Source organism: Hyperoodon ampullatus, assembly GCF_949752795.1.
Source record: "Hyperoodon ampullatus genome assembly, chromosome: 14".
In the NCBI taxonomy this organism is placed as follows: domain Eukaryota; kingdom Metazoa; phylum Chordata; class Mammalia; order Artiodactyla; family Ziphiidae; genus Hyperoodon; species Hyperoodon ampullatus.
In genome coordinates, this window is record NC_136927.1 from 44137469 (window position 1) to 44162328 (window position 24860).

At 48.5% G+C, this 24860-nt stretch overlaps 2 protein-coding genes across 4 annotated transcripts; one reads left to right on the top strand and one right to left on the bottom strand.

Moving 5' to 3' along the window:
- Window positions 1-170: 170 nt before the first annotated feature.
- Window positions 171-19670, top strand: LOC307063680 (phosphorylase b kinase gamma catalytic chain, liver/testis isoform). Of its 3 annotated transcripts, XM_079719925.1 has the most exons (11): window positions 171-523; window positions 1581-1751; window positions 8637-8749; window positions 15101-15276; window positions 15533-15587; window positions 16614-16679; window positions 16763-16926; window positions 18734-18824; window positions 18920-19073; window positions 19146-19271; window positions 19370-19670. In XM_079719925.1, the coding sequence occupies exons 2-11, from the start codon at window positions 1584-1586 to the stop codon at window positions 19661-19663; spliced, it is 1407 nt and encodes a 468-aa protein (XP_079576051.1). In that variant the 5' UTR covers window positions 171-523; window positions 1581-1583; the 3' UTR covers window positions 19664-19670. The 3 variants fall into 3 exon arrangements, with proteins under 3 accessions (XP_079576051.1, XP_079576050.1, XP_079576049.1); XM_079719923.1 differs by lacking the exons at window positions 171-523; window positions 1581-1751 and adding an exon at window positions 8253-8305; XM_079719924.1 differs by lacking the exons at window positions 8637-8749; window positions 15101-15276; window positions 15533-15587; ... (4 more) ...; window positions 19146-19271; window positions 19370-19670 and adding an exon at window positions 3022-3492.
- A 332-nt stretch (window positions 19671-20002) lies between these two features.
- CFAP119 (cilia and flagella associated protein 119) lies at window positions 20003-24134 on the bottom strand (the record flags this gene model as incomplete). Its single annotated transcript, XM_079719926.1, has 9 exons — window positions 20003-20231; window positions 21348-21437; window positions 21516-21585; window positions 21667-21783; window positions 21968-22038; window positions 22578-22747; window positions 22921-22986; window positions 23567-23598; window positions 23931-24134. 9 exons carry the CDS (start codon window positions 24132-24134, stop codon window positions 20053-20055), a joined length of 999 nt encoding a protein of 332 aa, XP_079576052.1. The 3' UTR covers window positions 20003-20052.
- Between the last annotated feature and the right edge of the window lie 726 nt (window positions 24135-24860).

Genomic DNA, 24860 nt, shown 5'->3' on the forward strand with positions numbered 1-24860 from the left:
GGTGGGAACTTGGGTATCATTTTTCTCTTCTCTCTTGCTCTTGCTAAGACCCTAGTACCTGATCTCTAACTCAGAATTATGTATCTTTGAGGCAGAAATCTCCATGCAAGAAGAGGGAAGAATGGCAAATCTTATCTGGTAGGGTACCTTTCCCTAAAGTTTCAATTTTAAGTCATTCAGACTCATACTTTTCCTCTCCTCCCTTCTATTCCCTTGGTTGCTGGACTTTCCTTGGGAGCTATCTGATGCCTCAGACTTTTCCCTGCTTTAATCCCTCTTGCTCAGGTGCTTTCACTCCCTTTCCAGAAGGCAGGCATTCTACCTCCAGTTACTCCATCTAGCCAGACTGGTTTGAATCAGCCACACCCCCTTCCGAGCTTCTGGGGCTCTTCGGATGGTGGCTGGCCACCCAACCCCACCCCTGGGCTTGCCTTGGAGCCCTGAGTCAGCTCCATCTCCACCCAAGCCAAATCAAACCTGAGGCAGGAGCCGAAACTCACAGTTCCTCAAGGCCTATAGCCAGGTAAGAGTCCCCATTTGTTTTTACATTTTCTCTGATCTCAATTCCCTGGACCCTCTCCTTGTGTTCTCCCCTGATGACTGTACTGTGTTTACCTCATCTCAGTTCTTTCCTCACATCCATTCTCCTGCAGCTTTGTGGCACATATCATTCTTGGCTCTTGTCTTGCCTCTTCTCTTTAACCTTTCCTATCCTTTGTTACCTGTGTTCTGAGAACTGCAAATGTTTTCATTTTGTCTAGGGTGAAGGGGAATGGTTGGGGATGAAGGTAGAAAGGCAGTTTGATGCCAGGGCTCTGAGGGCTTGGGAAACAGGGAGATGAGAAATGATTAAGTAGGGCATCATTATGCAGGTTTCTGTGTGGCTTATGAGGTCATTTGGACTCAGTGTTAATCTGATTGTGTTGTATGACCTGGGTTAAATGGAGAGAGGAGGTGGAAGGGAGTCAGCATAGCAAGGGAGGCTCTGATTTGGGGAGGGTGAGGTGTTTCTGAAGTTGAGTTTCCTCAGTTACAAAGAGAGCTTAGATGGGTACTTTTCCCCTCCTTTCCCCCATCCCCAGGACTGTGTTTTCACATGAAATGGCTGATTTCCTTAAAGTGGAGTACAGGACCTAGGGTGCCATTCTCTGATTCCTCCTTAATATTTGAGGGCAGCCTCTAAGGAACTTCAGGGCCCTTTGAAATGCAGTTTAAAATCACTGAATTGGGTAGTCTCAGACTCCTAGCAGTTTTTGAGATTTTGTGTTTTTCTACTGCCTCTTAGCATGCACCTGTCATTTTGCTTTTCCCCATTTGCCAAAACAGTAAGTAATACAGATAATGCTCCATTCACACCAGCTTGCCTTCAAAGACTGGGAACCTTAGGCTGAGGAAAAAGGATTCCAGACACACATTTCCTCTCAGTCTATGAGTCACTAGGGGAATTCCCCAGGTAAGGCAGCATTCCTGAGAGTTCGACTAGGCCATAACATGATCAGAGAGACGGGTAGAGTCTGAGCAAGACTCTACCAGGGGTTCAGTTGTTGGGCTTACAAGTATCTTGACTGTATCGCCCACAGGTGATGGAGGACGAGGAGAAGGCAGTGGAGAGCTTGGTGAGCAACACAGAAGCTGCTCGTTCTCCATCCCCCATTCGCTGCTGCTCGCTCCGCCTCCGCTACTTGGCAGCTACTAGCATTATATGTGGCTGCTCTTGCCTGGGAGTCGTGGCCCTTGTGTTTGCCATCAAGGTGAGGAAAGCAATTCCTATGGGAGCAGGGGTGTGGGTGTAGTAAGGCAGTGGTTCTGTATAGCTGATCTATCTACATTGATCAAACAGTTAAGAAGTACCTGCCAGAGCCTGGCTGTGGGCCTGGTGCCAGAAATAGGAATAAGACATGGTTCCTGCCGTCAAAGGGCCCACAGTCTAGCAAAAGAGATGGCTGTGAAAATAGGTAATTATTAATGGAATACAGCTCATCAGTACTATGATAGAGGAAGCACAGGGTATTCCAGGAGCTATGGATGTGTATATATATGTATGTAAGTACATGTATGTGTATAATAGAGTAGGTGACAGGAAAGGCATCCTAAGGGAGTAAAAAGAAGGTAATCTTAAAGGATGAGTGAATAAGGGTAAAAACGCATTCCAGGAGAAGGGAGCACAGGCAGCCTATACAAAGGTAACCTGGACTATTAGTTCAGCGTAAATGAACCAGTAAGGAATAGTGAGAGATGAAGCCAGAGGATCCAGATTCCCAAGAGCCTCCAGTGCTGTGCTTAGGAGTTTCAGCTTTATCTGGGAAGTACTGGGGAGCCTTTCAAGGATTTTTGCAAAGGAGAATGACATGGTCAGATTTGTGTTGCAGTAAGGTCCACACTCAAGGCCTATAAAGAGGATGAATGGGAAGGGGCAAGACTCAGGGCAGCCGAGCAGTAACTAGAACAATCTATAGGAGTTCGGAAGAAACTCTGAAGTTTTTGAGAGGGCTTCACCGTTTCAAAACATCTAACAGAAACCGCACGTGTACCTTTTGGAATTTCCTCGACCCTAGCTGTATTTTTATCAGAAACTGTTTTCTTATCATCATAATTTCTGGATTTCATTAGGGCAAAATCATAAAAAGAATCCTTAGTGAAAAAGATGAGGCCCATTGGGCTAATGAGAATGGAGTGTTGTTTGGTTGGACATGAGTGAAATACTCCAAGATTGCTCACTGTTTCTTGCCAAGAATTCCAAATTCTGAATGAATATGAAATGAGTAGAAAAGGATGGGGAATAAAATGAAAAGTATTTTCCCATATGTGATCTGAGCAAACAACAGCCGTCCTGAAAAGGAGGCAGAGCAGAGTGGGTACCTTACTTTGCAGTTGAGACATGAGAGTTAGAAACTGGAAAGGGAGGTGGAGGGTTTGGGTGTGAGATTTTGAGCCAAGACGAGGATGTAGGATTGGAGTGGGGCAGAGGGCATTTTGGGGCAGAAGCAGGGGGAGAACCTAACCAAAAACCTGCCCCCACAGGCGGAAGAGCGGCATAAGGCAGGCCGGTTGGAGGAGGCAGTGCACTGGGGGGCCCGGGCCCGGAGGTTCATCCTGGCCAGCTTTGCCGTCTGGCTTGCTGTCCTTGTTCTGGGCCCGCTGCTTCTATGGCTGCTCTCCTACGCCATCGCCCAGGCTGAGTGACCCTAGCTGGCCTTTGCTGAGAGTCAGCCGAGACATCCTGAATCCTGCAATGCGGCATTGCTAGGGTCTGGTGCCAACAATGGTACTTCCTGGCTGGAAGGATGGTGCCTCTCTCAAAGGGCTTTGGAAGAGAGAGGCAGCAGCTGAGACTGATGAGGGGAGGTCAGCCTGCTCTGTTCTTTCAGTGCCCACCATCCCCTATTCCCCCCAATCTCCTTCATCCTAGGGGCCTCTAGGAGGTGGGGTTGAAGCCCAGGCCTGATTTTATTAGTATTTGTTTTGTAATAAAAATCTTTTTTAGTGGCGAAATGCTCCTGTCTAATTGTTCTTCCCCTGCTTTTCCCTGGGCCCTTAGTGAGAGCCAGACTGGACATCTGACTGATGGCAGAAGCCTGCATCTCCCCTTACCTAGGAGCTTCAAGAGGAGGAAAGGATTTTTTCCCCCCTTTTCCTTCTTCTTCTGGAAGTTTCCCTCCTTGGAAAGACCCAAGCTTCTCCCTTACCTATCAACAGAGATCCTTAGGCCACAGAGGAAAAGTCGTAGCAGCTACTAGTTATTGAGTGCTTACTATATTCCAGGCTGTGTGCTAAGCATTTTATATTTCTTAACTTCTTCAGTCCTCAAAATCACTCAGTAGTAGGTACTACTGTTTTTATTTTATAGTTGAGGAAACAGGCACAGATTATCCAAGGTCACACAGCTAGTAAGTGGCAGAGCTGGAATTCAACCTAGACAGTTAGTTCCAGAGCTGAGAGAGGAGTGAAAGGATTGGATAATAGCAACCACCACCCTGTATGTAGAAACTTGTATGATTATAATGAATTTTCATATCCTTTATCTTGGGCCTTGTGATAATATTTTAAACATTTTAAAAATTGTGAGGTACATAAAGCAAAATATCCAAAACAGAATATACAGCTCAATAAGTTAACACAAAGAAAACATCTGAAAAACCACCATTTAGTCAATTTAACCAATTTAACATTGCCAGCACTCCAAAGCCTCCTTTATACCCCTCCCAACACTACACCTTCGTTTCTTCCCACAGGTAACTTTCTGTTTGTTACCCACAAGTATTCTGACTTCTAACAATGTAGTTTAGTTTTGCCTGCATTTGAACACTATATAAATGGAATCATATGTATTCTTTTTATGTCTTGCTTCTTAACATTGCTTGTGAGATTGATCAATATTTGGTGTAGCTGTAGTTTTCATTACTGTATAGTATTCCATTATATGACTATATTACAATTTACCGATTTTCTGTTAGTGGATTTTTGGAATGCTTCCCATTAGGATATTATGAATCATGCTGCTTTGGACATTCTTGTATATGTTTTTTGAAGTACATGTACCCTGGGAATGAAATTTTGGGGTTATTTCACCAGCAGAGAGACCAACAGAGCACCTAAAGGAATTAGAGATGTTGCACACTGAAAATTAAAGGGGAAGGAGGGGCGCATGATGGTGGTTTTCAGTGTTCCGAAGTGTTTCAGGAAGGAAAAGTGAAGGGAATCCATTGTTGGTCCAGAGGTTAGAACTACAACAATGGGTAGAAGCCATATAAACAGCAGTGGTTCTGAACCTTGACTTCACAATGGAACCTCCTGGGGAGCCTTAAAAAGTAACTTATGCCTGAGCTTTACCCCACCAGAGATTCTGATTTAATTTGTGTGAGGTGCTGCCTGGGCATCAGGATAAATCATTTTAGAGAGATTTTTTACAAAAAATTTTTAAAGCTAGTATTTGATTAATTAGCAGCTTCAGTTTACTAGAATATCCCATTTCCCCAAACTGATTACATGAGGTCTTGCTATTTTTTAACTCTTTATTTTGAAAAATTTTCAAATCTATAGAACAATAACAGTACAATGAACTCATGTGTACTCTTACCTAGATTTATAATGTTTAACACTTCACCACATTTGCTTTATATCTTTCTAAATAAACATAATTGTTACTGCTGAATCATTTGAGGGTAAGTGGAAGGCCCTTCATCTCTAAATACCTCATGATCTATATCTCCTAAGAACAAGGATATTCTCTCACATAACTACAGTACAATTATATAATTCAGAGAAGTTAACATCAGTACAATATTATCTTCTACTATATAGTCCATATTCAAACTTGCCAGTTGTCCCAATAATGTCCTGTATAGCAATTTCTGCTTTAGGGTCCAGTGTGGGAACACTTACTGCATTTAGTTTGTCATACCTCTTTAGCATTCTTCAATTTTTAGTAGGTCCTCACCCTTTCTTTTTTTGTCTTTCATGACATTTTTGAGGTGAGGCCGTTTGTAGAATGTCTCTCAATTTGGGTTCTTATGACTGAATTCAGGTTATGCATTTGTGGCTGAAATATTACATAAGCTGTGTGTCCTCAATATATCACATCGAGAGGCATATGTCAATTTGCCCTTTTATTGGTGGAGGTAACATTGACTACTTGATTTTAAGGTAGTGTCTGTCAGATTTCTGCAGAGGTAAAGATACTTTTTTTCCTTTGTAATTAAAAAGTTATCTGTATAGGGACTTCCCTGGTGGCGCAGTGGTTAAGAATCCGCCTGCCAATGCAGGGGACATGGGTTCAAGCCATGGTCCGGGAAGATCCCACATGCCGCGGAGCAACTAAGCCTGTGCGCCACAACTACTGAGCCTGCGTGCTGTAACTACTGAAGCCCGTGAGCCTACAGTCCATGCTCTGCAACAAGAGAAGCCACCACAGTGTGAAGCCCACGCACCGCAACGAAGAGTAGCCCCCGCTCACCGCAACCAGAGAAAGCCTGCGCGCAGCAACGAAGACCCAACACAGACATAAATAAATAAATAAATAAATTTACCAAAAAAAAAAGTTACCTGTATAAATACCTCAGCAAATTTTTACCAGTAACTTTAATGCCCATTTTGCCCAAGTCAGTTATTCTGAGGCTTACAAAATGTTGATGTTTTAACTTTATCATTCTTTCTATACTTATTAGTTGGCATTCTACTATAAAGAAGGTCTTTTTCTCTTTCATTTATTTATTTACAATTTTTAGTGTCAGTATGGTCTCAGATTGTTTTTAAATTCAATTTGTTATACCCATTACTGTTATTAGCCTTCTTAAATTGTTTTGTTGAGGTATAATTTACCTACAGTAAAGTACACAGATCTTATGTGTGCCAAATGGTGAATGTTTTTACACGAACACACCTGTGTGATCACCACCTAGGTGAATAGAACATTTCTAGTACATCAGAAGGCTCCCTCATAGCCGTCTCAGTCTCATTATCCTTTTTGTCCCTGATTTCAACCTGGTTCTTGTGTCTAAGTCCCCATCTTTCTTCACTTGCTTTCTGGCACAAATTATTCCAGGCTCATCTTGTACTTTCTCTGCTCCAGCCTGGGAATTGGCCATTTCTCCCAAGGAGCCCTGGTTTCTTTTATTGAGGACTGTTACTTTGAAGTCAGTATCTAGACACTAGCTATGCTCACTCTACTGGGACATTATTGCTTCTAGGCCCTTTCAGAGGTTAGAGCTAGAAAATATCTAATTTTATCTATCTTAAGTCATTTCTTAAAATCATACCTCCAATTTCAATCAATCATAAGGTGCTCTCCTTTCCCAATCCCAAATTCCATATTCCCACAGTAAGAATCTAGGCTGCCAACTACATCAATGTTTATTCACTTGCTCAATTTCAAAATAATTATCCCATTATGCTACCAAACAACAAGTCTACTAAGTAAAGTACAAGATTTCTTTGCAGCTATTTTGTCTTTAGATTAGTGGTGTAAGGTCAAAGTACTCTGTTAAAAAGTTACTTGGATTCGTTTTTCTCCTCTTACATGCTTGCAATCCCAAAGTGACATTTCTAAGATAGAAGATTAAATGAATTCATTCTCTGCCTCCTGGAACACAACCTCCACAAGGGTAGGGAGCTTATTTTTTTTCATTGCTATTAGTCTAACTCTTAGACGCTCAACAAATATTTGTTGAATGAGTAAGTGAATGCCAGGGTTGAGCTGTGCAGAGATTTATGAAGTGAGTCGCTTCTGGCAGAATCTCATAACCTGGTAGGCTTCGAACAAAGTGTGATATTCCCCAAGGCTTTCGGGAGGTGGTGGTGAAAGACTGGGAAAATGCATAACCCCAGATGGTGAGCACTAGGGCTCTGGAGGTATTAAAAAGTCGGAGCAGGGGCTTCCCTGGTGGCACAGTGGTTGAGAATCTGCCTGCTAATGCAGGGGACACGGGTTCGAGCCCTGGTCTGGGAGGATCCCACATGCCACGGAGCAACTAGGCCCGTGAGCCACAACTACTGAGCCTGCGCGTCTGGAGCCTGTGCTCTGCAACGAGAGAGGCCCGCGCACCGCGATGAAGAGTGGCCCCCACTTGCCACAACTAGAGAAAGCCCTCGCACAGAAACGAAGACCCAACACAGCAAAAATTAATTAATAAAACTCCTACCCCCAACATCTAAAAAAAAAAAAAAAAAAAAGAGTTGGAGCAGCCACAGGACGAGAAAGCCTCTTCTGGCTGACGGGCCGTAGCTCGTACAAGTTCGTACCAAGTAGCCAAGTTGAGGTCCAAGCTGCATGCTCTGCCCCTCAAAGCAGGCGCTTTGGACTAGGCTGCTAATATTTTTAAAAGCCGAATTCAGACAGGGATTCTGAGAGACTGAGGGGACCATGCCCAAGTCCGGGAGTTGGAGGCGCAGCGAGTCAGGCGTCCCCGCTACCCCGCGGTCACACTTACCAGTAAATCTAACTTCCGGGTCCCGTTCCAGGCCTCCAGCCCCACTGGTCAATAAGCTCCGCCCCCTGCTGGCCCCAGCAGATGCCGTGGCCTGATTGGCCGTCTCTGAAGCCCCGCCCTAGCGTCTCAACCTCAGGTAACTCCGAGCTCCAACTCCCGCGCCAGCCTCGGGACTCTCGGCTTCTTATTGGACTACCAGTTTCCAATCGGAAGGGTTTTTGAACCTCAGTCTTCGGGTGGCGCTGGCCATTGGCGGACAGAATGGGGGCGGGGCCTCAGGTCGTCGCCGGCACTGCCTGTGGATAAGGTAAGGGACTAGAGGCGAACCCGGCGACAGAGCGGCTTCGCGTCGACTCTGACTTCTCTCCCCGCCCCCGCGGGTGAGCCCGCGCGAGACCCCGCGCCCCCTCCCAGCGCCCGCCCAAGTGCGCCTGCGCAGCAACAGCCACCATCCCGACTGCCCCTTCCCCTCTTGCTCCACACCTTTTCCCTTCCTTTCCCCCGCCCCCCTCCCTACCTTGCCATCCCGTCCCGACCCCTAAGGCCCTTTCGTGGGGTCTCCCTAGTCCCTGTCCTTCCCCCACCCCGTCCCCATCCCACAGGATCCTGGCTCCCCAGCCGCAAGGGCTGCGCCTCCGCGAGCCGCGATGTTCATCCTCTCAGAGCCTGTGGGCCTCCCTGCGTTCACTTCCCTCCGTTTCCTCCACACAGGCCCCCACCTACTTCAAAATGACGCTGGACGTGGGGCCGGAGGACGAGCTGCCCGACTGGGCTGCGGCCAAGGAGTTTTACCAGAAGTACGACCCTAAGGACGTCATTGGCAGGTGAGCCCACGGCAGGGAAACAGAGGTCCAGAGAAGTCAGATCCTAGAAAGGGTACACAGTTCCCTCTGAGAGCTGAAGAGTTCTAAATGGGAAGGGTCAGTGGTGAGTGGAGGATCATTTGGTGACTAGACTCTTTTTCTGGGTCAACCCCCATTTTTTCACGAATTCATTCATTTATGTGTTCAACAAACATAATTCAAGCACCTACTGGGTGCCAGACACAAAGATAAACATGGGGAGTGTAGAAGAGATGTTTATGCCTTGGAGGTACTCCAAGTGATGTGACTGAAGGAGACACATGAATATATAAAAAGTATCAGGCTGTGTAAAAAGTGCTGCTGGGTCTCAGAAAACCACAGCTTCCCAGAAGTGATATTTGGGTCTTGAAGGATGAGTAGGAGTTCAGCACACACCAAACAGAAGGAAGCCGTCACCTGTAGAGGCAGTGGCCGATACATTTATTCATCAAGGTTTCCTAAGCATGTACAATGTGCTGGGTGCAACTGTGCTAGGCACTGGAGATGTAAGACCCACACCTTAACATCTTACAATATTTCTGTTCTCCTGGAGTTTATGTTCTAGTGGTAGAGAGAGACAATAAACATGAAAACAAGTTAAAGTTCATTGTAAGTGCTAGGGAGAAAATAAATAGGCTTATGGAACAAGAGTAATTAATGGAGCTGAGACTTGGACAATGAGAATGAACAGGTCATGAGCTGAGGCAGGATATATTCCGGGCAGAGGGAACTGCTGTGTTCGAAGGCTCAACATAGGAAAGGGCCTATTCAAGCAACAGATAGAAGATCGTAGTGACTAGAATGTTGTAAGAGTGGGAAAAGGTGGAGGAAATTAAGTTGGAGAGGTAAATAGAGGTTGGATTATGGAGAGCCTTGGGCCAGGATAAGGAATTTTTTTTTAATGAATTTATTTATTATTTATTTTTGGCTGTGTTGGGTCTTCGTTGCTGCCTCGGGCTTTTCTCTAGTTGTGGCGAGTGGGGTACTCTTCGTTGCGGTGCACGGGCTTCTCATCGCGGTGGCTTCCCTTGTTGCGGAGTATGGGCTGTAGGCGCATGGGCTTCAGTAGTTGTGGCTCGTGGGCTGTAGAGTGCAGGCTCAGTAGTTGTGGTGCACGGGCTCAGTTGCTCCACGGCATGTGGGGTCTTCCCTGACCAGGGCTCGAACCCGTGTCCCTTGCATTGGCAGGCGGATTCTTAACCACTGCGTCACCAGGGAAGTTCCAGGAATTTTTTTTTAAGATTTTTTTTGATGCGGACCATCTTTAAAGTCTTTACTGATTGTTACAATATTGCTTCTGTTTTATGTTTTGGTTTTTTGGCCACAAGGCACGTGGGATCCTAGCTCCCCAGGGATCGAACCCACACCCCCTGCATTGGAAGGCAAAGTCTTAACCACTGGACTGCCAGGGGATTCCCTAGGATGAGGAATGTAAAGTTTATTCTGATGATACTGGTGGTTTCCAGTAGGGTAGTAATATCATCTGATTTACATTTCTGTGATTTGGGGCCTAGGAACTTAACCTTTCTATGCCTCAAAGTTTCTCCATTGTAAATGGGAGAATTAAAAAAAGAACCTACCTTGTAGGTTGCTGTGAGGACGGAAAGAGTTAATATGATACTCTTAGGACACATCCTGGCACATGGTGAGTGCTCAATACAGGTGTGTTATTACATTTTAAAAAGATCATTCTGGCTCTTATGTGGAGAGTGGATAGGAGAGGGGCAAGAATGGAAGCATAGAGACCAGCTAGGAAGCTATTGATTCATTCAGGCTAGAGATGATGATGGTTTAGACTAGAGTGGTAGTGGTAGAGATGGAGAGAAGTGGATAATTTAGGTGATGGCTTGAAGGGAGACTTGATACAATTTCCTGAAGGATTGGATATGGACCACAAGGGAAAGGGAAGAAAACAAGAATAAATTCTAAAGTTTGGATTTGAGTGCTTGAGTACCATTTACTGAAATGAAGAAGACTGGGGAAGATCAGTCTGGAGGGAGGTGTGAGCAAGTCAAGAGTTCCACCAACTGGAGCTGTCCAATGGGCATGTGAGTCTGGAACTCAAGCAAGAGTGCTGGGCTAGAGCTGTTAACTTGGGAGGCATCAGCATATAGATAGTAGTTGGCAAGAGAAATGTAAAGTAGTGAAAGAAGCCTAGGCTCAGACCTTGGGGCATGTCACCATTAAGGAGTTAGAGAAGGAGGAGCCAAAAAGGGAAACTATAGAGATGCTATCTGTGAGTTAGAAAGAAAAACACAAGAGTATGTTTGGGACTTCCCTGGTGGCGCAGTGGTTAAGAATCTACCTGTCAATGCAGGGGACATGGGTTTGATCCCTGGTCCAGGAAGATCCCATATGCCGCAGAGCAACGAAACCCATGCGCCACAACTACTGAGCCTGCATTCTAGAGCCCGTGAGCCACAACTGCTGAGCCCACATGCCACAACTACTGAAGTCCGCGCGCCTAGAGCCCATGCTCTACAACAAGAGAAGCCACGGCAGTGAAAAGCCCGCGCACCGTAGCGCAGAGTAGCACCCCCGCTTGCTGCAACTAGAGAAAGCCCGTGCACAGCAACGAAGACCCAATGCAGCCAAAAATAAATAAATAAATAATTTTTTTAAAAAACCCACCAACTTTAAAAAAAGAAGGAAGAGTATGTTTCTGGAAGGTTGGTGTGGTCTGCTGTGACACATGCTGCTGAGGCCAGGAAATCCAATGGTGGTGTGACCGTTAGATTTGTTCAGACTCCTTTTAGATAGCACATGGAGATGTCAAAAAGGTTGTTGGAATCAGGAATTCTGGAGAGAAATCAAGGCTTGAGACAGCGTAGCAGGAAGCATTTGCACATAGTTGGTATTTAAAGCCCCTGGGGGGAATTCCCTGTGGTCTAGTGGTTAGGACTCTGTGTTTCCACTGAAGGGGGCATGGGTTTGATCCCTGGTCAGGGAACTAAGATCCCACATGCCGCACGTGGCGTGACCAAAATTTAAAAAAAAAAAAAAAGCTCCTGGGGCTGGGTGGAGGTCACAGGGAAGAGAGAATATAGGGAAAAGAAGAGAGCTGAGATCCAAGTCCTGAGATGCTGCAAGGTTTCAGGACCAGGTGAGGGAAGATGCACTGAGGCTAGGAAGAGCCCTTAGGTAAAAACAGTGGTTCCACTGCCAAGGGCACAGAAGGACCAGTTTTGAAGAAGGCAGATCAGAGAGTAGGGTCCTTATCATTTCATTCCAAGATTACTGTGGTAGCATCATCCCTCGTCTCTCTCTTCTACCTTTTCCCTCTTGTTTTTCCTGCACAGTAAATTACCTGCACACTCTAATTAAATTACTTTTTCCAGAGTACCAATTTCAGACCTGAAGCTTTAAAAGAGCTTGACGCATTCTGGAAATTGGTGATAAGTTATAAGTCACTGAAACAAAGGTCGAAGAGCAGGGTTATAGCCAGGGATGAGGCTGAAAAGAGACTAAGAAGTTGGTGAAGGCCTTGAGTGACAGATGAAGGAATTCAGATTTGATTTTTATCTTGTAAGTAATAGGGAGGCAGTATGGAAAGAAAACAAGAATTTTGAATGCATTCCACAGGTAACTGTAAGGTTGAAAGTATTAGGTATCATTTAAAAAGAGGACAGTTGCTTTAGGGGTACTGCTGAGGAATGAGGGGACACAGAACTTAGTAAAGAATTTAAACAGGGAAGTTTTAAAGCAGCGAATGACACGATTGGGGCTGTTTTAAGAAGCTAGTTCTCAAAGCAGTGTGGCAGATGGGTGGCAGTGGTTGAGATTAGCAGCAGGGAGATCAGTTAGGAGGCCATTGTGGTGGTGGGGATGGAGTACTAGGAAACAGATTTGAGAGAGAATACAGGATGGGCTGGACTGGTTGGATGTTGTAGATTGTGAAGGAGAGGGCGAAGCCAAGAATGGCACCAGGGTTTCTAGTTTGGGAGTCGGATTGAATGGCATTGCTATTAATTGAGATCAGGAATTGAGGAGCTAGTGTCGGGAAGATGAAGTGTTCAGTGGTCATGATGACAGTGAGAGGTCTCTAGGACCCTTGGGAAGCAATTCATTCAGTAAGATGTGTTGGCCTGACATCTGGGGGAGTTCCCTGGTGGCCTAGTGGTTAGGTTTACGGGCTTTCACTGCCATGGCCCGATTTCAATCCCTGGTCGAGGAACTGAGATCCCGCAAGCTGTGTGGTGCGGCCAAAAATTAAAAAAAAATTGGCGGGGGGGTGGGGTAGACATCTTGGCATGAATGTTGAAGTCATAGAGGTGGATAAGATTACTGAGAGTGTATATAGCCTGAGAACAGGGCCAAGGATGGGATCCTGGGGAAGTCTTAACATTCAAGGCGTGGGCAGAGAACAAGGTACTGGGGTGCATCAGTAGGAAGAGTTTGGAATTTGAGTCTGAAGACCCAGGTTTCCCATGTAGATAGTCATGACACATAGTAGGAAGGCTTAATTAAAAGGGAATGCTCCTACAGGTAGGAGCTTCCCTGGTGGCACAGTGGTTGAGAATCCGCCTGCCAATGCAGGGGACATGGGTTCGAGCCCTGGTCCGGGAAGATCCCATGTACCAAGGAGCAATTAAGCCCATGTGCCACAACTACTGAGCCTGTTCTCTAGAGCCCGCGAGCCACAACTACTGAAGCCCGCCTGCCTAGAGCCCATGCTCCGCAACAAGAGAAGCCACTGCAGTGAGAAGCCCACGCACCGCAATGAAGAGTAGCCCCTGCTCACCTCAACTAGAGAAAGCCTGTGCGTAGCAACGATGACCCAATGCAGCCAAAAAAAAAAAAAAAAGAATAAATAAAATAAATAAATTAAGAAAAAAAAAGGGGGGGAATGCTCCTACAGGTAAAATGCCATAGGATACCAGCGAAGGGAGTGGTCCCTCCCTCCTGGAGAATAAACAAAGAATTGGTAGACACAGCATTCATTTTGGGCTTTAAAGCGGGGATTCTTTGCTCTATGGCTCCAAAGGATCTTTGACCACCCCCGCCCCGCCCCAAAATAATAAAAATGTTGGATATATGTGGCACAGGTCTCCAGCTTTCCACAAATTCTCAGAGGTTCATTAAAAGATGAGTAATAATTAGACCAGGGACCTCAAACTCAGGTGCCCTTAGTAGTTGGGCAGAAAATGAAAACTGTGAAGTGGCCAAGAGTAAAAGTAGGAAGTGGCGAGCATTGTGGCAGCTGGAGCGTTCTTGTTCCAACTAAGATATGTGAATTCAGATTTGTAAATAACAGTGCACTGACCACAGTGTAATATATCTGTGGGCTGTGTTTGCCTGGAGGGTCAATAGTTTGCATCCACTGATTGAACCAGAGATGTGGGTGACAGGCATTTCAAGCAAAAGGAGTTACATAAAGGCAAGGAGGCCCTGGGAGCACAGCAGTGAGGTTATGTGAATGGCAGCCAGGGAACCAGCATGCGAAATGTAGTATGAGGTCAGATCCTGGAGAGATTTGCACCTTAGCCTTAAATACTTGTAGGGTCACACGGAGTTGGTGACAGAGCCCAAGTAAGGAAATCCCTCTCTAGGACTTCGTCTTTTTTTCTTTTTTTTGGCCGTGCCATGCGGCTTGTGTGATCTTAGTTCCCCGACCAGGGATCGAACCCAAGCCCTCTGCAGTAGAAGAGTGGAGTCCTAACCACTGGACCACATGGAATTCCCTAGGACTTTGTCTTTACAAAGCCAAATGGGCTTTCCTGTCTCTACCTCAGTAACGCCTTTCAGCATCCCTTCAAGATATTGTTGGCTACGTTTCAGAGCAGGTGAAGTGGAAGCCCAGCGACCTTATGTCAGTGGGTCACTTGGAGGTTAATTAGTGACATATTTGGGGCCTAAACCGAGATCTCCTACTTCTCAACTTTGGTCTTCTGGTCAGTGGCCCAGTATTTATTTGGAGCCTCCTTCACTTGAGGTATTGTAGGGGAATTTTGGGATTTAGATGGGGTAACCATGGAAGTGGGTAAAATCTGGAGGGAGCCTTCCCACTTTCTCCTTGTGGGGTTCTAGGGCAAGGGGCAGGTTCTGGGGCCCTGTGCCTAGGCTCGCCCATGGAGGGAGTGGCAGAGACTGGAACCCAGGACCCCTTCCTGCCTGCCCTGTGAGCTTTCTGTTGCACATTGCTGGGTGCCCAGGTTGCTTGCTGATGCTGCTGTGAAGCTCCTGCAGGCCAGGGTGAGCTCCTTGAGAGTTCGCCCTGTTGTCTAAATGGGTTTCCAGAGTCTGGCGTAGTGGGTGTGAGGCTGCCGAGGCTCTACTCTGCGTGGAAATGAGAGAGCAGGAGGCCCTGACTTGTGCGTTGTCTGACTCTGGCAGAGGAGTGAGCTCTGTAGTCCGCCGTTGCGTTCATCGAGTTACTGGCTGTGAGTTTGCGGTGAAGATCATGGAGGTGACAGCTGAGCGGCTGAGTCCTGAGCAGCTGGAGGAGGTGCGAGAAGCCACGCGGCGAGAGACACACATCCTTCGCCAGGTCGCCGGCCACCCCCACATCAGTGAGGCTGCATTCCCTGCTCCTGTTAGCCCTGCCCACAGCCCACTTCCCCCAGCACTGCCTCCACGCCTCTGCTCCCTTAGTCCTGGCTCTGCTGCACCTCAAAAGTGTGGCCAGCCTTTGGGTCCCTGCTGCATCCTTTGGTTCTCCTTCCTACCCAGTAACAGCCCACTGCTGCCTCAGGGTGGAAAAGGCCCTTTAATGTGCATCTGCTCCTTTCCATCTCTGTCTCTCTGCCTTTCTGCCTCTTTCCCCAGTCACTCTCATCGATTCCTACGAGTCTTCTAGCTTCATGTTCCTGGTGTTTGACCTGTGAGTATCTCCCAGCCCCAATCGAGAAGCCTCCTCCTCACCTCCATGTATGGCCCCAGCCTTACAGCACAGTGGGCTGAAGACCACCCTGCTCACACCTTCCTCTGCTCCCGCTCAGGCCTGCCTGCCAGCTTAGGGCTCTGGCCCTTCTCCCTAGGTGCCCAGATTGAGGCAAGTTCTTCAAGAGTCATAGTGACCATCTAAGTACAAAGGGTCTTCATGAGACCGTTTTAGGAGGAGAGTGTTTATCCATGAGCTGACCATGTATAAATAGACTCTCCCTCACCAGTCTCCCGGTGCTTAACACCCTCCACTGGAGTCTCTCTCTGCCCATCAGTTCTTTTTCTGGTCGGTCTAAAGGTGAATGTCAGATATTATACCGTGCTATAATGCAAACCAGTTGCAAAGGTACTTCAAAAGAGAATGGTTTGGATACCAGATGTTTAAGAGAAGCCCTTGGAAGAAATTTACAAAGTCTTCAGACAGAAATGACCCTCTGCAAAAGTCGAGGGGAAGTGGGAAGTGTCCGTTACACCACCATGCAACTTTGCAGAACCTGATGTGTTCTTTATTTCAAGGATTGGCGCAGAGTTGCAATTATAACCTGTTTTTAAAGACAAGATAAAATAAGCAAAATTCAAAATAAAGTCCCATTCAACTTTCTTGCTACTATTAACTGTAAAATTTTGGTCCGTGGTCTAAATAGATTCACTTCAGAAGGCGTTTTGTGAGTGTATTCTCAGATAACACAGACTTCCTGTAAATGATTCTTATCACAAGGCACTTATTCTTGCTAAAATAGCCCCCTTGTGGCACAATGCAGATATTTAGACGGCCAACCCATTGGGCCAAAGTGCCCCCTGACATCCGGTTCACTCTTGGAGTCCTCTGTCTCGAGACCCTTTCATTTGTCTACAGAGGGATCTCTTTACTGGCCTCTTCCGTGGTATTTTCTGTGAGCACTGGCTTCTTTTCTCAGCCGCCACTGTGAGGTGCACCTATCTCCCAACCCCTCCTATCCCTTAGGATGCGGAAGGGAGAGCTGTTTGACTATCTCACAGAGAAGGTGGCCCTCTCAGAAAAGGAAACCAGGTAATGGCTGAGCCTGCAGCTCCTGGGATGAGCAGGGGGTGGGGCGGGGCAGGGAGAAGCAAAGGAGACTGTGCCTCCCTCAGGTCCATCATGAGGTCTCTGCTGGAAGCAGTGAGCTTTCTCCACGCCAGCAACATTGTACACCGAGACCTGAAGCCTGAGAATATTCTCCTAGATGACAATATGCAGATCCGACTTTCAGATTTTGGGTTCTCCTGCCACTTGGAACCTCACGAGAAGCTTCGAGGTGAGGGGACCTGGTACCCTGAGAGGCTTGGGAGGGAAAGAGGCTCAGGCCTGGGGCTGGTTGGCTGGGTCTGAGAACTGGGTCCCAAGTACCAAGGAAAGGAAGGTCAGTGAGCACTTGCCAGGTCCCCACTGGGTGCAGAGCCTTGTGTGCAAATCAGTGTGGGCTTCCTGACCTGGAGGCAGACAAGTGAGCAGATCATGGCACACAGCAGGCAAGAGGCCATGCCAGGAAGCCAGGAAGGAGTACCTGATTCAGCTGTAGGAACCCACAGAGGAAGGGGCTTGGACCTCGGCCTGGGGAGGCTGGGCTTGTCACAGGAGGAAAAAGAGGGAGCGAGGGATAGCAGGGCTCAGCTGTGCCTTTGGGGTCTGGCGGAGGCAGGTCCACAGTGTGCTGCTTAGGTACTGTGAGGAGCCTGGTGTGGCATAACAGCCCTTCTCACCTGGTGCCCACACATTTGTTGTGACAACCATTTCTAGTGAAAGTGGAAAACTAAACAAAGTTCAACTGTGAGACTCCTCAGAGCCTTTAATATACTACTTCCTCTCCTTCAGTGGCTCTGCATTGGACTTACTAATAGCTAACATTCACTGGGCACTTATTGTGAGTAAGGCACCACGCTGAGTCTACATGGCTTATTTCTCTAGATCCTCTCAACAGCTCTGAAATAGTATTTGTGTCTCTATTTTATAAGTGGGCTTAATGAGGTGAGGTGACTTGCCCAAGGTCACATAGGTGTGATTTGAACTTGGGCAGTATGACTCCAGAGTTCATGGTCTTAAACTGTGGACTTACACATCTTCCAGATGCTGTGCTTTGTGTCCCTTTGGGCTGCCACATACACTTCCCTATTCTGAATCATTTTTGCCCCTGCCCACTCCAGCCTCTCCCTTGGCTTGGATAATTCAACTTTTACTTTAAAGTTCTATGTCAGGTTAGAGCCCTTGCTTTTTGTTCTTATATCTCCCCCACTTCATGATACATGTCTTACTCTGTTATTTATTTGCTTTCTGGTAGGTGGTGAGCTTGGTAAGGGCACATCAAATTTGCCACTGTGTCTAGTGTGGTGCTTGGCACATGGTAGGCGTTCAGTAAATAGTTTGAGTTAGAATGAATTTCCCAAGAGAAATTCAGTTTCTCATTTCAGGCCTATTAAGATCTCTTGGAAGTGTGCCATGGATCACAGTTTGGAAATTGCTGGGATGGAAGAATTGGTGCCAGAAGAAACTAAAAATGTAGGCTTAGATCAAGTCATGGAGGGCTCTGTGCTGTAGGAATCTAGACTTGATCCTGAGGCCATGATGGGAAGCCAGGGGAGGGTTTTAAACAAACGATTTACCCAGAATGTGCCTTAAGAAATCCCATATTCCTACTCATTCCCCTTGGTTGAGTGGTGGTTCCACTAACTGCAGTAGAGGTTATAGGAGGAGGAATAGATTTGGGCAGAAAGGAATGCAGAAAAGATTTAAGTTTTGTTTTCTGTGTGTGTATATATGTAAAAACGTAAAAAGTTGTGTGAGGAGTGGGTTGGCTGGAGGTTTGGGGAAGGCAAGTGATACAGTTGGATAGCACCTTTAAGTCAATCTAAAAATCAGGTTTTCCCAGGAAGGCCACCAGGAGCCTTGGTGGGTCCTTGAATTGTTCAGCAGGGCTAGGGTCTAATACTGAGACTTGGCAGAAGGCAGGCAGGAGCAGAATGGGAACACTTGGGGCTCTGGTGGTGTTGAGGCTCCAGCAGAGGTCTGGTGTTAAGGGTCCTTGAGGGGGCTGTGACATCCCATCAATCTCAGGCCTCTCTCCCCAGAGTTGTGTGGGACTCCAGGGTATCTAGCACCAGAGATCCTTAAGTGCTCCATGGATGAAACCCACCCAGGCTACGGCAAGGAGGTCGATCTGTGAGTTTCTGGTCTCCCCCTTCCCTCCTCCTTTGTGTAGTGTCCTTCAACACATTCGCTCACCTAGTCCTCCCTGACTGTGGTCTCTTTCTCAGCTGGGCCTGTGGGGTGATCTTGTTCACACTCCTGGCTGGCTCGCCACCATTCTGGCACCGGCGCCAGATCCTGATGTTACGCATGATTATGGAGGGCCAGTACCAGTTTAGTTCACCTGAGTGGGATGACCGTTCTGACACTGTGAAAGACCTGGTGAGCTGGGGCCGTGAGAGGGCAAGGAGGGAGGCCCAAGAGCTGTCCTTCATGCTCTGGCATTTCCCGTAGATCTCGAGGCTGCTGCAGGTGGATCCTGAGGAACGCCTGACAGCTGAGCAAGCCCTACAGCACCCATTCTTTGAGCGCTGTGAAGGCAGCCAACCCTGGAACCTCACCCCCCGCCAGCGGTTCCGGGTAAGCCTGAGAGTGTCAGGGTCTGGGCCTGCTCCTCTGTCCCATGATTTTTCTTGTGGTGGATGTGCCAGTGGAGCTCACACTGCCCCCTTTCCCAGGTGGCAGTGTGGACAGTGCTGGCTGCTGGACGGGTGGCCTTAAGCATCCACCGTGTACGGCCGCTGACCAAGAGTGCACTGTTGAGGGACCCTTATGCGCTGCGGCCAGTGCGGCGCCTCATTGACAGCTGTGCCTTCCGGCTCTATGGACACTGGGTGAAGAAGGGTGAGCAGCAGAACCGGGCAGCCCTCTTCCAGCACCGGCCCCCAGGGCCTTTTCCCATGATGGGCCCTGAAGAGGAGGGGGACTCAGCTACTATCACTGAAGACGAGGCCATGCTGGTGCTGGGCTAGTACTTCAGCCCTGAGGAATCCCAGGAAGCAGAACTCTCCAGGAGGAGGATTTTTATCATTCCAGCCCCTCTGGGCTCTGGCCTCAGGCCCCCATGCCTGGCCAGGCCTGCCACTGATCAAAGTATCATAGAGACCAGCCCTGTACACCTACCCACACTGGCCAAGGCTTTGAGATCAGAGCTGAGGTGGAAGAGAGCCACCCAGAGTGCCATGCCTGGCCTTATCCATGCTGCCTGTGCCACGTATGCAATAAAATCTGCTACACGTCAGGGAGAACCAGCGTCCTGTGTCTGGTGCCTGGCTTCGGCAGGGAAGCCCAGAAGGTGCTCAGGAGAGGGGCGGGGTAGGGCCACTTTAGTCCAGACCTTTATTGGGGAAGACGCTGGGGGTCACTTGGTCTTGTTCTTGCCTTTGCCTGGAGGTAGCCGGAGGGGCCGCTCAAGTGCGGTCAGCTTGCTGCCGAGCCTTTCCTCACTGGCCTTGAGCCGTTCCTCCACCAGTTTTTGGAGCTGCTCCAGTTCCTTGTTCATCTGGGTCTTGATGTAGGCCCGGAGGACAGAGACCTGGCCTGCAGGGGCAGGGAAGAAGGGATGGGTCAGAAGACATGCCTTCTGGGGCTGAGGGATTGCCCCTAGCCAGGCAAACGCAACTTTCCAGGGTGCCCCTGGGAGCTACACTAGTGGCAGTGTTGCTTCAATTCAGGAAATGTCAGCCAGCCCTTCTGTGAGAGAAAGATGGGCAGAGTGGCTATGCTGCTGCATTTTTTGGATTGCTACTTAGTAGCCTTGTGACCTTAGGCAGGTGACTTAACCTTTCTGTGCCTCAGTTTCCTCTGTGTAAAATGCACATAGTGATAGCACCTAGCAACTAGGATTGAGAGAGGATTAAATGGGTTAATATATGTAAAATGTGGGAATTCCCTGGCGGTCCAGTGGTTACAACTCCACAATTCCACTGCAGGGGGCACGGGTTCGATTACTGGTCGGGGAGCTAAGATCCTGCAAGCCACACGGCACAGGCAAAAAAAAAAAAAAAGTATATATGCTTAAATGGGGCCTGCCTGGCACATAGTGTTGTCAAATGTGTGCTGGCTATTATTGTCATTGGGTTGTTGGGTTTTTTCCCCCCTAATTTTTATTTATTTATTTATTTATTTATTTATTTATTTTTGGCTGTGTTGGGTCTCCGTTGCCGTGCGTGGGCTTTCTCTAGTTGTGGCGAGCGTGGGCTACTCTTCCTTGTGGTGCGCGGGTTTCTCATTGTGGTGGCTTCTCTTGATGTGGAGCACAGGCTCTAGGCATGCGGGCTTTAGTAGTTGTGGCTCACGGGCTCTAGAGCGCAGGCTCAGAAGTTGTGGCGCACAGGCTTAGTTGCTCCACGGCATGTGGGATCTTCCCGGACCAGGGCTTGAACCCGTGTCCCTTGCATTGGCAGGTGGATTCTTAACCACTGCGCCACCAGGGAAGCCCTATTGTCATTGGTTTTATAATCCTTTTCTGGGACTCCTGCCTCACGCCCAGCAGCTGTGCTTTTATCTGTTTGCCATCTTGGACTTCTGCATAAGGAATCATTTGGAGAAAGGACACCATGACTAAAACAAAGAGTCAAGTGCTGATATGGCCTAAACCCTTCATTTCACACCTGCCCAAAGTCACAGGGAACCCTAACCCCTCCAGGTCCTCACTTGGCTCTGGCTCTGGCTGGACCGCTGTTTCTGGTTCCTCCTCATCTGGGGTGACTGCCTGCTCCTCCACCTCTTCGCCCTCTTCTTTCTCTGCAAGCCAGAAGGCAGGAGGAGGCTTCAGCCCCAGCCCCAGCGCAGTCCAGCCCTCGCCCCAGCATTCTCCCTTACCCGTCTCATCCTTTGGCCAGAGCTCGGGTGCCTGTAGCCCCATGTAAGTCAAAGATAGATCCAGCCGCACCTGGGAAGAGGGAGGAAGACGTCTGCACTGAGGGAAAGGGGGGAGATGAGGAGTGGCCTCTTGTAGACCATGGCCCAGTACCTGGGGTGTGAAGACATATTTGTAGAGCTTGAAGTGGCGGAAGTAGGTGTTGACCACATAATCTGCCAGGGCCAGCAGCTGTTCCTCCTTAAAGAGGTTGATACTGAAGGGGGGCCGCTGTGGGGATGATTGGGAGTTAGAGGACTGACCACCTCCTGAAGCCCTCACCTTTTCTCCAAGTGCCTGGCAATCCAGGAGCAGGAAGAGCCCACTGTGGCCTTCAGAGGAAGATGAGGGTCATGTGTGTAAGAGAGGGTGGGAGGCTGGGCTAGACCTTATCTGGGGGGAGAGTGAAACTGACCCTGATTCCGTGGCAAAAAAGAACACTGGTGAAGTAGCGGTAACATTCCTCCACGTTGCCCAAGGGGGTTGCTGGGAGGGAAGGCAAGATGTGATGGTGAGTACCCTCCCTGATAATCATTCATTTTAGTCACTCAACAGCTACTTATTGAGCATGAGCTTTAGAAGTAGAAAGATATAGGCAACAAATATTGAGTACCCACTATGCACTGTTCTGGGCACTGAACCAGACAAGTTCCTGCCCTTAAGCGTATATTCTAGTGGAAGTGACGGACAATAAACCAAGAAATACATAGTTTAGCTCTCGTTAAACATTCTGTAGAAAATTAGTTCCAGGAGTAAAGCAAGAGCTGTTTTATTGAGCACTGTGCATATATCTACATATATTATATATAATATTTCTCAGCACAGTTTCATAACATTAGTGCTGTAGCCTTATTATAGATAAGGAAATAGAGGATTTCAAAGGTGAAATAACTTGGGTGTGATACTGCTGCTAGTGATGACGGAACAAAGATTCCAGGTGCTAATCCTGCTTTTACTTCCCCTGGTCACTTGTGCCAGCCTTCTCCTCTCCCCTGGACTCAAAGCCTTCGGGGGCCTCCTCTTACCAATGCAGGCCTTGTGAAGATCTTGGAGCAGGGCACAAGCCGTTGATGTCTGCTCCAGGGAGAAGCCTTGTTGGCGGCAGAAGATGAGTGCATGGGAGAAGAGGTCCAGGGTGATGGCGTCCCGCGGGCTCTGCGCAGGAGAGCCTAGTCCCAACAGCTCGGCCAGCACCCTTGGGAGGGAGAGAGGAAGGAAATGAGTGACAACCGGAGCCTCTCTTCACCGCCCCACACTAGTGTACAACAGGCTTTGGAGCCAGGCATTCCTCATGCCTTCCCAGCCCACCCACCCCCCAGCCTTCCCCAAGAGCTAGCTCTTATTCCCCTCCCTGCTCCCCCCGCATACTCCCTCATCTCCTCAACGTTGGCTGTCTTCTCCAGCCTGTGCATGGAATGGATGTCCAAGTACTTCCTGTCATAGGAAAAGAGGGGAAAAGGTGTTGGTGACCATTTTTTATTAGTCTCATGACAGGGCTATGATGGCTAGAGCATTGGACTGGGAACCAAGAGACCTGAGTTAGAGGTTTGGCCCTTCCACTAAGTTGCTGTGTAACCTTAGGCAGGTCACTTCCCTCTCTGGGCCTCACTTTCTCCATCTATAAATAGAGGGTATAGCCAAAATGAACTCTTATGATCCTCTTCATTTCTAAAGCATAGGGTTAAGAAACTTGAGTTCTGGTCTCTGTCACTCCCTTACCGTATAACTGGGCAAGTCTCCCTCTGTGAGCCCCAGTGTCCCCATTTGTACAATGCTCCATAGAGGCATTGATACTACATTTACATTCTCAGTCTTTGGCTCCCCTCTTCTCACACTCTCTTTGGACTGGGGCAGCAGGAGACCTGACTTAGTCATCTCGGGTAATTGCATCTCTGGGCCTCAGTCTCATCTGTAAAATGAGGATACCGTCGCTGTTTGACAGGATTGTGGGGAAGCCCTAAAGGAATAATATAAGTGTGAAGGGTAACTTTCCCCCAAAGCTCTTCACACTCACCATATGCAGATCCGGGGCTGGGGCAGTGGCGGCTGCAGAGAGAAAGCGGATTGGGAAAGGCAGAGCTGTGTTGTTCATGGCCCCTAGTTCTTGAGCCGTTGCGAATCTCTAGCGGGCCTAAGAACGCGCTAACTTGCCTTCTCATCTTAAAGACTAGCTACGAGCAATGCGGGCGGGCTGGGCTTCAGCGACCCCTAAGTACTATTCATGAGCATATTAACAAGGGGGTGTCACACACCCCTGTCTTTTCACCAAGGCAGCCCGGGAAACGTCTTGAACGTTAGAAAGCATAACGACGGATGGCGCCCTGCTGGGGAGCCCTTTTATAAACATTTATGAGCGGACGACTCTGTCCAGTCCTCACCGGGAACAAGTTGGCTGCAGGATCTTCATCCGCATTCACCGAAGCCACGGTCCCCGACTCGGTATGCACACCTGTTCCCATCCGCGTGGCCGATTCATCCAATGACCTGAGGTCTTTCTTGGGTTCTCTCCGCAGTTCGTAGTGCTGTTCAAGCTCCGATTGCATTTTCAGTCCCTGGAATTGGCTGGACTTCCGGCGGATCATCTTGTCGCTCCTCTGTGCCGCGGGGCACCACAGGTTCTGTCCTGCCTCGGTTCTGGGACAGCCGGTTCTCCGGCAGCGGCTGCCAAGGCCTGGCCCTCTATCGACGCTTCAGCCAATCTACGCTGCAGAGAGGCCCGGTGCAGCCAATCCACTGGGGGCGTCTTCCTCCGTCTCAACGGTGACCGTTGCTAAGGGGGTTCTTGGAGCAAGAGAGAAGGCGCTCGCCAGTGAGAATTGAATGCACGTGCGTAATAAGCTGCAAGGCCCGCCCCCGTGCCCTCGCTTCAAAGTTGCTATTCTGAGGCAGGCGATGTCGTTAGGACTGGAGAGTGGAAGTGTGCTGTCGGTTACCATAGGAACTGTCTAGTGGCCAATCACTGAGAGAAAGAGGCGGTGTTCAGAAAGAAACCAAATGGGACCCGAAAGGCGGGACAAAGCGCGACCAATAGAAACAGGAAGTGGAGAAGATTTCGCCACATCCGGTACTGCCTGTGGCGCCTGCGCTCTGTGCTGGGGAGGCCAGTGACGTCCAGGGGAGTCCAAGATGGCGGCGATGGGGTGATTCTGCTGCCGGTGAGGGGCCCGGGGCCGGCGGGGCGGGGTCCAGCAGGTGGGTGCGGGGGAGGCTCGGGGCTGCGGAGCTCCGGCCGCTTCCACATCTCTGCTCTCTGTCTTCTGCAGGTGACGGAAGCGTCGCCTCCGCCTGCCTGACGTGCCTCAGGAGAG